Below are 13,325 nucleotides of genomic sequence, written 5' to 3'. Positions count from 1 at the left end.
TGAGCACCCTCGCGAGGCTGCGAGACAGCCCTGGAGACCTGGCTTCAAGTTCATGCGCAAATACCTGGTCACATCCAGAGTCCCAGACCTCGCACACACATGGCTCAGAAGTTGAGCATTGACCTATGAACCAGGAGGTCACGGTTAGATTCCCATCAGGGCACAGGCCTGGGTTGCAGGCTTGATCCCCAGTAGGGGGCGTGCAGGAGGCAGCCGATCAATGATTCTCTCCCATCATTGGTGTTTCTATCTCTCTCTCCCTCTCCCTTTCTCTCTGACATCAATAAAAATATATATATTTTTAAAAATGTGGAGTGGCTACCTATAGCTGGGGTCCCTATGCATGCAGGTGGTTTTCTACCAATAATATGGAATAGTATGTGACCATCTAAAAAAAATTGTTTTCAGAGGATAGGACTGCGACCTCAGAATACAACCATGTTATGGTGAGTGGGGACAGGTGAGCGCTCCGGTGCCCAGTAGCCTCCCTCCTGTCCCCCCCACCCCCCTCCCGTAGGCCTTGCTGACCGGCAGGCACCTACCTTGTCTGCTGTACTCATCCGCTTCCCGGTGAACCAGGTCCTTCACTCTGTTCCCGTAGAGCAGCCGGGAGGAGTCGTGGTCGAAGGCCTTGAGCGTCTCGCTGGAGCTGTAGGACTTCTGCGTGGGCACCCTACACTCCTCGTTGTCGGCCGAGGAGTTGGTGTGCCGCCGCTCCTTCTCGCGCCTGCCCTTGGTCAGGGAGCAGTAGGGCCTCCGCTCCTTCACATCCATGCTTCATTCCTTCCGGGCGCACATGGGTCCTGGGGGCGGCGGGCGCGGCTCAGGGGGCGGCTCTCATCGGCTCTCTGGAAGGAGAAAAAGGGGGGCAGGCGGTCAGTGTCCCCTTCATCAGGACACAGGCTCGCCCGGGCAGTGAGCTCAGTGGGTTGAGCATCCTCCCCTGCATCTCCAGGCCACTGGTTCCATTCAGCTCAGGGCAGGTGCCTGTTGCGGAATGGATGCCCAGTAGGGAGCGTGTAGGAGCAGCTTAGGAGCGGTTCTCTTGCCTGGATGTTTCTCTAGTTCCCTCCCCCTCCCCCTCTCTCAAATCAATTAGAAATATACTTTAAAAATTCGCTTTCAACAAGAAGTGAACATTGGTGGGATCAGTGTAAATTATCCTGATTATTAGGAGTTGAGGCACGTTTTCTGTTAGTGAGTTACGGGCGCTTGTTTAAGCTACGATATCTGAATTTCCACATGGATACAAAAAACAAGCTGAATGCAGCACTAATGCAGCTTACACCTGGCCTCAGCATGCTTGTTACATTTTCCACAATGGAAACATTTTCCCTTGTAGCATTTTCTTCATTTGTAAGTACTTTCCCTTCCTTTTTCTTTATAAAAAAAATATTTTTATTGATTTCAGAGAGGAAGGGAGAGGGAGAGAGAGATAGAAACATCAATAATGAAAGAGAATCATTGATCGGCTGCCTCCTGCACGCCCCACACTGGGCATCGAGCCCACAATCCGGACATGTGCCCTGATGGGAAATCAAACCATGACCTCCTGGTTCCTAGGTCAAAGCTCAATCACTGACCCACACCGGCCGGGCTCACAGGGTTCTTTAATGTGCTTCCAGCGTGGAGTCCTACAGCCGCTTCTCCCTCTGGTCTCAGCTTATGTCTCCGCTGTCATGCGCCTTAATTCTTTCTGAGCAACCTTACCATCCTACACCTTTCACATGCAAATCTCTGCCTTCCATCCAGCGGTAAGGACGGCCAGACTCTGAGCTGGAACCTTCACAGCCTCCCAGAGCATTGCTCCTCCTGCGCCCTCTTCAACCCAATAACCCCCTTTCCTCCCCAAGCCACCAGGGCCCGGCTGCCTCTCAGGGGTCCTCACTGTTCTGCTGTTGCTTGAGTGGGGCCAGAGGGAGTAGCTGCTAACCTCTTAGCTCGGTTGTTGAAATGGATCTTGACTTCCACCTTTTCCTTCGATTGCATAAATCTGATCTTCAAAAACGAATATTATCCACGGACTCCTTCTGATTTATGACCCACATTAGTCTCTTTACAAATTCTCCTCATCGCTCTTAATCGAAATTGGATTTCTCTTAGTCTAGCTTTCCTTTCAGTTTAAGACTATCAATAATTTTAAGGTATGGTGACGGAGACTATTTTTATACGTTAGGATTAAGACAACAATACACGGATTCACTCTTCTTATGCTAGCGAACAAGTTACTTTAGACAAGTATTTATCGAGTGACTATTACAGTCTCTTCTATGCCCTGAGGACCCACCATTGGCTGAAACAGTGTGCCTGCCCTCGTGGAGTGAACGTTCGGTGGGGTTCGTAGGCACCTGCTTTCTAACAGAGTGAGCAAATATGTCTGAGTTCAACGCAAATCTTGTCTCCAAAGTAGTCTGCATCTCATTGGCTGAAAGTCCATGTAGACCCTCAAAACTAAATGATCATCAAAAAGCTCTTAATTGACCAGAAAGAAAAAAAAGCGCTAATTCAAGCATTTTTAGGAACAGAGCTTTGGGATTTGAGATCATTATAAAAGTTCCATTTTTTTTTTTGCCCCAAGTTGCCATCTATTTTAAAGTAAGTGTTTCTATATATACACTGATGTATGCGTTGTTATACTTTAAAACGGACTGATTGGAACAAGGGAAAAGTGTTTTATGGTGTCTGTGTGTATGTTTTTTTACTGCAGTTTTGCTTCAGTTAGTTAGATCACCAGGCACTGACTGGTAAACTCTAGTCCGCCGGCCAAAGCCATCCAATCAGCTGTTTCCGTAAATAAATTTTACCGGAACACAGCATGTGTGTTTCTTTATGGATTGTCCTTGGCTGTGCCCGTGCCACAGAATTGAGTGGTTGTAACAGAGACTGTAGGAAATTGAATCCTGTCTCCCAAAAAGACCATGTGGGTGTCTTAATCCCTAGTACCTGTGCATGTGACTTTCTCTGGAAATATGGTCTTGGAAGTTATAATCAAGTTAAGCTGAGGTCATACTGGATTAGGGTGGGTCCTGAACCCAGTGAGAGACAGAAGAGGGAGGTATGGATATAGGGACATACACGCAAACAGGGAAACAGGCCACGTGAGGACCGAGGCGGAGATTGGAGCGATGCAGCTACAAGCCAAGAAATGCAAGGGCTGCCGGCACTGTCAGAAGCTGGGAGAGAGGCTGGAATAGATGCTTCCCAAGAACTCCAGAGAGAGCACGGCCCTGCCACCACCTGGATTTCATGCTTCTGCCTTTAGAGCTGAGAGAATACACTTCCGTTGCTCTAAGCCAGTGGTCGGCAAACTCATTAGTCAACAGAGCCAAATATCAACAGTACAACGACTGAAATTTCTTTTGAGAGCCAAATTTTTAAAACTTAAACTATATAGGTAGGTACATTGTTATTAACTTAATTAGGGTACTCCTAAGCCAGTGGTTGGCAAACTATAGCTCACTAGCCACATGCGACTCTTTGGCCCCTTGAGTGTGGCTCTTCCACAAAAGACCGACTTCTGCGCATGGGCCACGAAGTTTCAATCGCACTGTATGTGTGCGCCTGCATGTGGTATTTTGTGGAAGAGCCACACTCAAGGGGCCAAAGAGCTGCATGTGGCTCAGGAGCTGCAGTTTGCCGACCACGGCTCTAAGCCCCCAAGTCTGTGGTAATTTGTTACTGCAGCCGAGGAAGTTAAGGCAGAGACCTGATGGCCTGCAAAGTCTAAACTACTTACTCTCTGGCTTTGTTGTTGTTGATCCTTACCCAAGGATATTTTCCCATTGATTTTTAGGGAGAGTGGAAGAGAGAGGGAGAGACAGAGAGAAACATCAATGTGAGAGAAACACATTGATTGGTTGCCTCCTGCACGTACCTCAATCAGGGCCCAGGCAGGGGAGGAGCCTACAACCAAGGTACGTGCCCTTGACTGGAACCTTTTGGTCCCCAGGCCAATGCTTATCCACTGGGCCAAACAGGCTAGGGCTACCCTCCAGCTCTTTAGAGAAAAAACTTGCCAATGTCTGAGGTAGACCATGCATACTTCCATTCTGTCTTTATTTGTCCCTTTGGATCTATGAATGTTAAGACTATTCTCTTTTCTATATAGTTCACGATACTGTTTTTACAATCTTGCAAATGAGATAATCAATAAGTTCTTTAACAGAGTGATGTGAACATATATCATCACTTAGTGAAGATGCATCCTTGCAGTAATGTTATGAATGTTTACGAATCGATACCAATTGCATGTTAACAATGAGTGACGAAAAGATGACTGTAGGTGTTCTTGAGCTTTACAGAACATCTCTAGCACCAAATACTGCATCTGAGTCATCTTTATCTGTGAAGCAATCCTCAATGCCATGATAAATCAAGATGTAGGACTCAAAGACACCACCAGAGACAAAGCCATTTTGATCTCAGACGGATTTCAAACTGAAAAGCCCTTTGCACCCGTCTGTCCATTTGTGTACGTCGTTCGAACTCTTCAAGGAGTTAGTTCTAGTGCACTGTAATGTTTGCAGCCACCGTTTTCCCTCAGAAGCAAGTCAATGAGTTCCATGTGACTTCAAAGGCAGTCCTCTGCCATCTCCTGCACTCAAGGCTGGAGACGAGAAGGTTAAAAGATGTAGCGCTAAGTTGTTGGAGCACTTTGGCGGCCACTGCATGGTCCTCCACTAAAAAGAGGGTCACTGTGAACTTTTTGGCATAAAGCACTTAACCTTCCTGCCTCGGTGGGCAGGGCTTGTGAAAAATAAGGAAAGCCATTAGGGAGAAAGTTGACCAAACACTTTTGATTGAATTGGCTGCCATGACTACGTGACAATACCAATCTGATTTGGTTCATTTTCATTAGTTCCTTGAAAAACAACTCAGTTAAAAACCATAACACTCCTTTAGAAAACACAGCTTGTCTTAAAGCAAATGCCATTATACGGTTATTTGCTTTTCCTCAATCTCTTGCAATGTATCTGATCCACTGAGGGAGTGGGCAGGCAGTCCCTGACTTAGGGATGCTAGACTTAGGGTGATCATACCCTCTATTTCAGAGACATTATTAAAACACCAGAGGCCCTGTGCACGAAATTCGTGCAGGGGGGGTGTCCCTCAGCCCGGCCTGCACCCTCTCCAATCTGGGACCCTCAGGAGATGTCTGAGGGGGACACTGAGGGGGATATCTGAGGGGGATGTCTGACTGCCATTTTAGACCCGATCCCGCAGCAGCAGTCAGACATCCCTCTCACAATCTGGGACTGCTGGCTCCTAACCGCTCACCTGCCTGCTGGCCTGATTGATGCCTAACTGCTCCCCTGCCAGCCTGATTGCCCTCAACTTTCCTCCTCTGGCGGCCCGATCACCCCCAACTGCTCTTCCCTGCAGGCCTGGTCCCCCTCAACTGCCCTCCCCTGCAGGCCTGGTTGCTCCCAACTGCCCTCCCCTGCTGGCCATCTTGTGGCAGCATCGCACGAGAGCGTTGCACCACCTAGGCTTTTACTATATAGGATGCTTTGAAACTTGGCTAGAGAATTTAATATTATTAAATTGTCTCATAACATGTTCCTAATTCCAAAGGAACATTTTTTAAATCGTACTTTAGAAAGTAATCTGATTTGAATTGGACTTTCTATGTCTTTAAAACCCTTGATACCAATGATTAAAATCTATCGGCCTATAATAAACATTCCTAAAATCACCTGTTCTTCTAAAATTCCAGGAGCTTATGTGTCTATCCAGCATCTGGAATAAAAGCACACATCTGAACCCAAAGGATTAAGTAATCTTTTGGTTGATGCCACTAATGCTTCTGTTGTTATTTATTTTCCGTAAGAATTGTGCATTTCTGATTGTTTCCTGGAATAATTTCTGCATACACTGTCCTCCTGACTTTACGATAGCTTGAAAAGCTCTCCCAAAAGAATAAGCAGACTTCAGAGAAACACTAGTTCACCCAAACATATTTTAGACTCAAGATCTGAATTAAGTTCTTTATACACAATCCTGAGAAAATGTACCTTTTGTTATTTGCAATCCATAGTTTTCCCTAATAAGTTGGTTTTTATGACTTATTACCAATTACATTAACCAAACAGTAAATACAGAATGTTTATCCGCCATAAGAATTTCAAAGTGCTTCCTTTCTCAAAATAGCGAGATTGAACACAAGAGGAAATCAATTACAATTGTTCATTTTAGAGGAAATTTTGGTTCCCGAGGCAAAGTTACAGATCAAAGAATTGAAATAATTAAACTCCAACATAAAATCACATTGTGGTGGTTTATTTTTGCAATGCTAAACTCAAGCATAAGTCACATTAGAGCTTACATTTTCAAACAGAAGAATGCAAGTGAATTTAGCTATTGTGTTTGAGGCGCAAAGTTAAAACACAAACAAAACTGTGGGAAGAAATATAGGGAAAGGGGTGTCTAATATGAGTAATAAAAGTGATGCTTGTTGAGAAGATACAGGAAAATAAAAAAATAAAAATGGGAAATAGTTGTGGTTGATAAGGTTAACACAAGGCCGGCTGCTTTCTTTAAACATGGCAGGAAATAAAGAGATCATTTGACGGCAATAATAAATAAGTCAACTTCTGCTTCCAGACAAGATGGCGTAGCAGAAACTGGATGTACCCTCCTGTCTAAACAGCAACCACAACAAAATGCATGAAACACAGTTTTCAAGTCACTTCCATGAAGTCATGACGGACAACAAACCTTGAGAAACGGGAAACAAACAAGAGAGCCCTTGGTTAGCTGTGCTCACTGCCTTGAGAAATTTCCCAGGCCACAGCACAGCGGGGAGAAAGGCAAGGGGAGCCAGCAGACTCCCTAAGCCAGAGACAGAGCTGAAAGTCTGTAGGCCAGGTGATCAGAATCTGCAGGGCAAAGTGCTGGAAAAGGGGAGCTACATGGAGAAGGAACTCTGGGGTCTGCAGAGGATCCTTCTTGGGGATTCGCCCAGCACTGACCAGCACCTGTGTGTGAGGAACTTACCAGAGGCCAAAAAAGGACTGGAAAGAATTAGCGTGGAGATTCCCATCCTCAACATCACTGACATTTTAGATGAAAAAAAAAATCCCCTTTTGTTGGGGGCGATCCTATAGTAGGATGTTCAGCAGCAGTCCTGGCCTCTACCCACTAGATTCCAGCAGCACCCCTAGTCACATCAGTAAAACATACCTTCAGCCATTGCCAACTGTGCTCTGGGGGCAAAACTGCCCCTTGAGGGACCCTGAATTACAGAGAGCAGTAGCCAGAGCTCACCGAAGGCCATGAACACTGTACTAGTACATTCCCACCAGCCAGACTGGAAAAATCTCCTAATGTATTAATTAGGCAATGCATGCAGAAAGGCCTGACCTCGGCTGTGCAGAATAAAAAGCACTAGGCAAACCATAGTTCTGGTTCCACCTAAACATCTTAAATGCAAGACCAGAAAAGGGCAAACTGTTCAAAGTAGCTTAACTGCCCCATGGAAAGCTCAATAATAGAACAGGAATACAAAAATACCCAGCACTCACAACATCAGCCATCCAATCAAATATTAGCGGCATGCCAAGAAGCAGGAAAACAACGAGGAGAAAACCCATCAGTAGGAACTGATTCAGAACTGACACGGGTGCTAGAATTAATAGACAAGAAAATGAACACTGTTGTTTTAAAAGCACTCTACATGTTCAAACACTGAATGGAGACTTGGGAGATATAAAAAAGAAGACCTGAATCAAATTTCTAGAGATGAAACTACTATGTCCCAGGTAAAAAATGCAGTGGGTGGGGTGAAAGGCAGAATAGAAACTGCAGAAGAAAAGGTTAATAAATTAAAGATATAGCCACAGAAACTACACAAATGAAGCACGGAGAAAGCGAATAAACAAATAAATGAGATGTGGTACTACTTCAAGAGGCCAAGATGTAACTGGAGACCCTGAAAGAGAAAGCAGAGAGCAGTGAACATAAAAGTGTTTAGAAAAAATAATAAATGAAAAACAAATTGGATAAACACTACAAATATACAGATCCTGAAGGTCAACAAAAAAAGTAAAAAAAAAAAAAAAATTACACCAAGATATTTTATTCTGATTAAAATTTTCAAAGCCAATCATTAAAAAGTCTTTAAAGTAGACACAAGGGAAAGGCACATCATATACAGAGTTTCTCTCTGGAAATAATAGAGAAACATCTTTACTGAAAAAATTGTCACCCTACATATCTATACCCAGTGAAACTATCTCTCAAAGATGAAGGTGAAGTAACTGTCTTTACAGACACACCAAATGGACTCTCATTACAAGAGCTATAATGGAAGTCCTCTAGGCAGAAGGAAAACAACATCAGATGGAAACATGGCTCTACACAAAGGAACGAACTGCCCTGGTGATAGTAGCTACATGCATACATTTATCAGATATTTTTCTTACTTTATAAATCTCTTTAAAAAGACAAATGACCATTCACAGACAATCATAATTATGGTGGATTTTGTAATGTACATGTGACTGAAATGTATTGCAACGGCAGCATAAAGGAAGGGAGGGGAGAAGCAGAAGTATACTACCAGAAGATTGGTACACTCTATGTGAAGTGGCATAATACACCTGAAGGTAGATTGTGTCATGCTAAAGGTGTACACTTTAAACCCTCAAGCCATCACGAAAATAAAAGCAGAAAGTTAGCGCTAATAAGCCCACAACAAAAAAAACAACGGGATCCTTAAAAAGGGGGAGCATGAACACAACCACCTCATCCAAGGAAGGCAGGAAAGGAGGGACATGGGCAAATCGAATACAAGTAGCGCGATGACAGACTTAAAACTAACCAGGCCAATAGTCACCTTAAATGTAAATGGTTAAAGGCAGAGATGTTCAGGTTGAATAACAAACGTATATGCTGCTTCCAAGAAACATGCTTACATGTCAAGACACAAACACGTTAAAAGAAAACCTAACCTTGGTGGCCAAATGCCCACAGTGCCGGGGCAGAGTGAGTGAGGAGGCCAGGCCAACAGGGACTTAGGGGCCAGGGGTAGAGCTTCACAGGGCAGGCTAGCATTTCATTCATGTTCTACCAGTAACGGGCGACCAATGGGTAGTTGTAAGTGGGGCACTGGCATGATCCATCGCGTTCACAATTGGGGAATGAATCACTCTTGGCTGAAGGGTGGAGGGCAGGGAAGAGGGGGGTCTGCAGCGGAAGCAGGAACACTTGCAGGCAGATTTTTGCAAATGTCCAGGCAAGAGAAGGATATCTTGAACGAGGAGATTTAGAGAAGCAGATAGACATGGGGGTGGGGTGGGGTGGGGTTGGGGCAGCAATACTGTGATAGGCGGGAAGGAGAGAGGAAAAGGAGAGTTGAGGACCAGCAGGTGGCTGGCTGGAGGCCTGGGTGAGATAGGTGAGGGGCCAACTCTGGAGACAGCGAGAACAGGAGGCTGTCCCTAAACACAGTGTAATGCACACTCCCAATTCTTGCTTTCCTTTCATTTGAAACATGTATTAAGCAGTAATATTTATTCTTTGTGAAAACTAGAAAATACAAATAATTGCCCTAAAATACCTAAAATTATTGCACTCAACATTTTTCAGACTTTTTCTGTGCATATGTGTGTAAATATATATGTATCCCATATATATATACACACATATATATAATATAGATGATCTTGTAACTCATTTTTACTGAACATATTGTGAATGTTTTCATGTGAGCCAATATATTTATGTCTTTAATAAATAATAAATAGGCAGCTTACTGTTTCAAAACTCAAAATTCTTCTCCATTCGTTATCCTGGATAGCAAATAGGCGAACGTAGCTAATGGAACAAATAGGAGAACATACTAAAATAGCTACTGAATAAGTGAAAGCTGGAAAATTTTAATTGGAAAATATATAGAACAGTGCCTTAGGCTATAAGAAAAGTGGCTTAAATCTGATCAAATCATTAAAAATTCTCTCAAAATTATTTATATGTAGAAGAAAAAGAAAATGGAAAAGATCAAAAAATAAAAAAATATAGATAATCAGGCTAATTTACCCAGTAATTGAAGGTGGAGATATATTCTTTTATTTAAAATAAAAAAGCAATTCACTTGTATAGTTGAAATTAAAGGGATTGCTTCTCTTGATTAAAATGTATGGACAATAGTAATGTAACACATGTCACAGTAATATGTGCTAATACCTAGTTTATGGCTACAGTGGCATGAATAACTTGGGGAGAAGACCAGACTCTCCATACGTAGAACAGAAGGGAAGGGTACTTGAGAATCCAATACAGCCGAGCCCAATGCAGCTTTCTCACCTTGCAGATCTGTAAAGTGTTAATAGCAGCTCTCAATTTGTCTGCCTGCCTGGATCAACCAATACACATCATATTTATTTAAGCATTTTCATGATGATTTAAACCAGAACCCTGAATCCACTTGGTTCTCCTGTGCTTCAGCATGAGCCAGGCCTTAGAAAATTTTGCCAAAAATACTATCTAGCTGAAAAGGAAAATCAAGGAAACAGTTATGTGTCATGCAGCTGATACTGGGTTTTCCAAATGGCCTTCAATAGACACTAGGTAGCCTAGCTGGCGTGGCTCAGGAGTCAGAGTTCAATTCTTGGTCTTGGGTTATGGGCTGGATCCCCAGTAGGGAGCGTGGAGGAGGCAGCTGATCAATGATTCTTTCTCATCATTGTTTCTATATCTCTCCCTCTCCCTTCCTTTCTGAAATCAATAAAATAATATTTTAAAAAACTCCCACCTTAAAAATATATATATACACACGAGGTAAAAACAACCGTAGACAACTCTAATGTGATTTTATGTCTTGTTCGGACTGAATGGCATCAGGGACTGTCCTGTACCTTCAACATGAGGAAATATGAGACACTAATCAAAGTGTTCAAGTCAGACAACCGGCATGGCGAGGCTGGACCCACACTCCCACACGGTGCCCTTCCATTTATTTTTTTGAAGAGGTGTCAAACTCTAAGATCTGTGTAGCATCACCTCCACATTCAACCCTTTAGTCATAATGAGAGGGAAAAAGAAGCAAGTCTTCTCAATGACTTACAAACAACTACGCTTGCTGTACCGTGAGAGTGACTCAGAGATGACCTGGCGACAGCGGGGAACACTGTGTGCAAGGGAGGTGCTTCCTAAATGAAGAGCTGATATTATTTCCCTAAGTGCCGGGCAGACTCCTCTCTGCAGAGTGGACATAAAAGCTCCTGGATGAATTATTAATTTCAATCTTGATTATTTATTGAGTGCTTAAAATATGCCAGGTGCTTCACATACATGACCTCACTGAGTCCTCACGGCAACCTTGCTGGGTAAGAATTATAGACCCCATTTTCCTATGAAATTCACTGACTGCCCCAAGGACACATCTGGAAGCAGCCAGGCAGAATTTGCACACATTCCAGTTTCATTCCAAAGCTGCACTTTTAACCACTCAACTCTACTTCCAAACCTCAGAACCAAAAGGGAGTTTAAGCAATTAAAAAAAATTTAACATGATCTCACTTATGTGTGAAATCGAATGAAAAAAATGAATTGACCAACAAAATAAGGCCCAAAGCATGAAGGCATGGAACAGACTGACATGTAGGGTTGGGGGGACGATAAGAGATAAATCAAAGAACTTACATACTTACTAAAGGCCCGGTGCATGAAATCCGTGCACGGGTAGGGTCCCTAGACCTGGCCAGTGACCAGGGCCGATCTGTGGGGGCAACTGGTGGGGGGCCCTCACTGGTACCTGCCTTGGCTGGCCTGGTGCCACCCACTCGCTGGCCCTGCCCCCACCGCGGGTCTCCTCCCTCTGTGGGGCAACTGGTGGGTGATTGAGTGGGGGAGGGGGGTGCTCTGCTGGCACCCACCTTGGCTGGCCTGGGGCCTGCAGGTTGGGGACAGCTCCTGCATTGAGCATCTGCCCCCTGATGGTCAGTGCACATCATACCAACTGGTTGTTCCACCAGTTGTTCCACCGTTTGGTTGATTTACATATTAGGCTTTTATTATATAGGACTAGAGGCCTGGTGCATGATTCATGCACAGGTGGGGTCCCTTGGTCTGGCTGGCAATTGGGGCCCATCGGGGCAGGCTGGCCACGGGGAGGCACCACGGGAGTTTGTTCGGCCGTGAGAGGTTGGCTATGGGAGCGCAATGACCACCAGGGGGCAGCTCCTGCAGCGAGAGTCTGCCCACTGGTGGTCAGTGCATGTCATAGCTACCAGCCGGTCATCTGGTCATCCCATAGTAACAGTCGCTTAGGCTTCTATATATATAGATAGGCATAGCCCATGGACACGGGCAATAGGGTAGTAAAGACCTGGGGGGTCGATAGGGGGTGGGAGGAGGAGGATAAAAGGGGGATGGGAGATATCTGTAATACTATCAACAATAAAAAATATATTTAAAAATTTTTTTAAGTTGAGAGAGAGAGAGAGAGAAATAACAGCAAAAATTGGACAGACTGTGTCAGGATGTCAACAGATCCATACTAACAAACTGAATGGAGGTTGTGCTATGAAAACACCATAATTCTATTTGTAGAGACCCCAGCACTGGGGAGGCCAAAGGGAAAGGCAAGTGAAACTCAACATAGGAGTAAGAGAGGAGGAAAGTTCAAGACCAAGTTAAAAAGATAATAAACTGGAAACATTTGCAAGCTTCTTCAGGGAAAAATACAATTAAGAAAGGAATAGATGATACCTCGTGGTGACAGGTGTCTCAGAGGAGGACACTGTCACAGTCCTCTGTGCTTGACTCTCATCCCATTACATCACCACATCACCTACATCCTTACATCACCTACATCAACTACATTCCTAGATCACCTACATCCCTACATCACCACATCCCTACATCCCTACATCCCTACATCACCTACATCCGCTACATCCCTACATCACCTACATCCCTACATCACCTACATCCCTACATCCCTACATCCCTACATCACCTACATCCCTACATCACCTACATCCCTACATCACCACATCCCTACATCACCTACATCCCTACATCCCTACATCCCTACATCCCTACATCCCTACATCACCTACATCCCTACATCACCTACATCCCTACATCCCTACATCCCTACATCCCTACATCACCTACATCCCTACATCACCTACATCCCTACATCTCTACATCCCTACATCCCTACATCACCTACATCCCTACATCACCTACATCCCTACATCACCACATCACCTACATCCTTACATCACCTACATCAACTACATTCCTACATCACCTACATCCCTACATCACCACATCCCTACATCACCTACATCCCTACATCCCTACATCCGCTACAT

General features: G+C 44.3%; 1 protein-coding gene across 9 annotated transcripts in view; it reads right to left on the bottom strand.

Moving 5' to 3' along the window:
• TENM3 (teneurin transmembrane protein 3) overlaps positions 1-13,325 on the bottom strand; it is a 670,243-nt gene that overhangs the window by 418,850 nt on the left and 238,068 nt on the right. For all 9 annotated transcript variants that reach the window (XM_070408131.1, XM_070408130.1, XM_070408129.1 and 6 more), the window contains exon 2: positions 543-848. In XM_070408131.1, the coding sequence (XP_070264232.1) occupies positions 543-774 (232 nt within the window). In that variant the 5' untranslated portion in view covers positions 775-848. The remainder of the gene's footprint in view (positions 1-542; positions 849-13,325) is intronic.

The sequence above is a fragment of the Myotis yumanensis genome, unplaced genomic scaffold, assembly GCF_028538775.1.
Source record: "Myotis yumanensis isolate MYYU_CA2020_CCGP unplaced genomic scaffold, mMyoYum1.0.hap1 SCAF_3, whole genome shotgun sequence".
NCBI classification, from domain to species: Eukaryota; Metazoa; Chordata; class Mammalia; order Chiroptera; family Vespertilionidae; genus Myotis; species Myotis yumanensis.
This window is presented reverse-complemented; position numbering and strand designations above follow the sequence as displayed.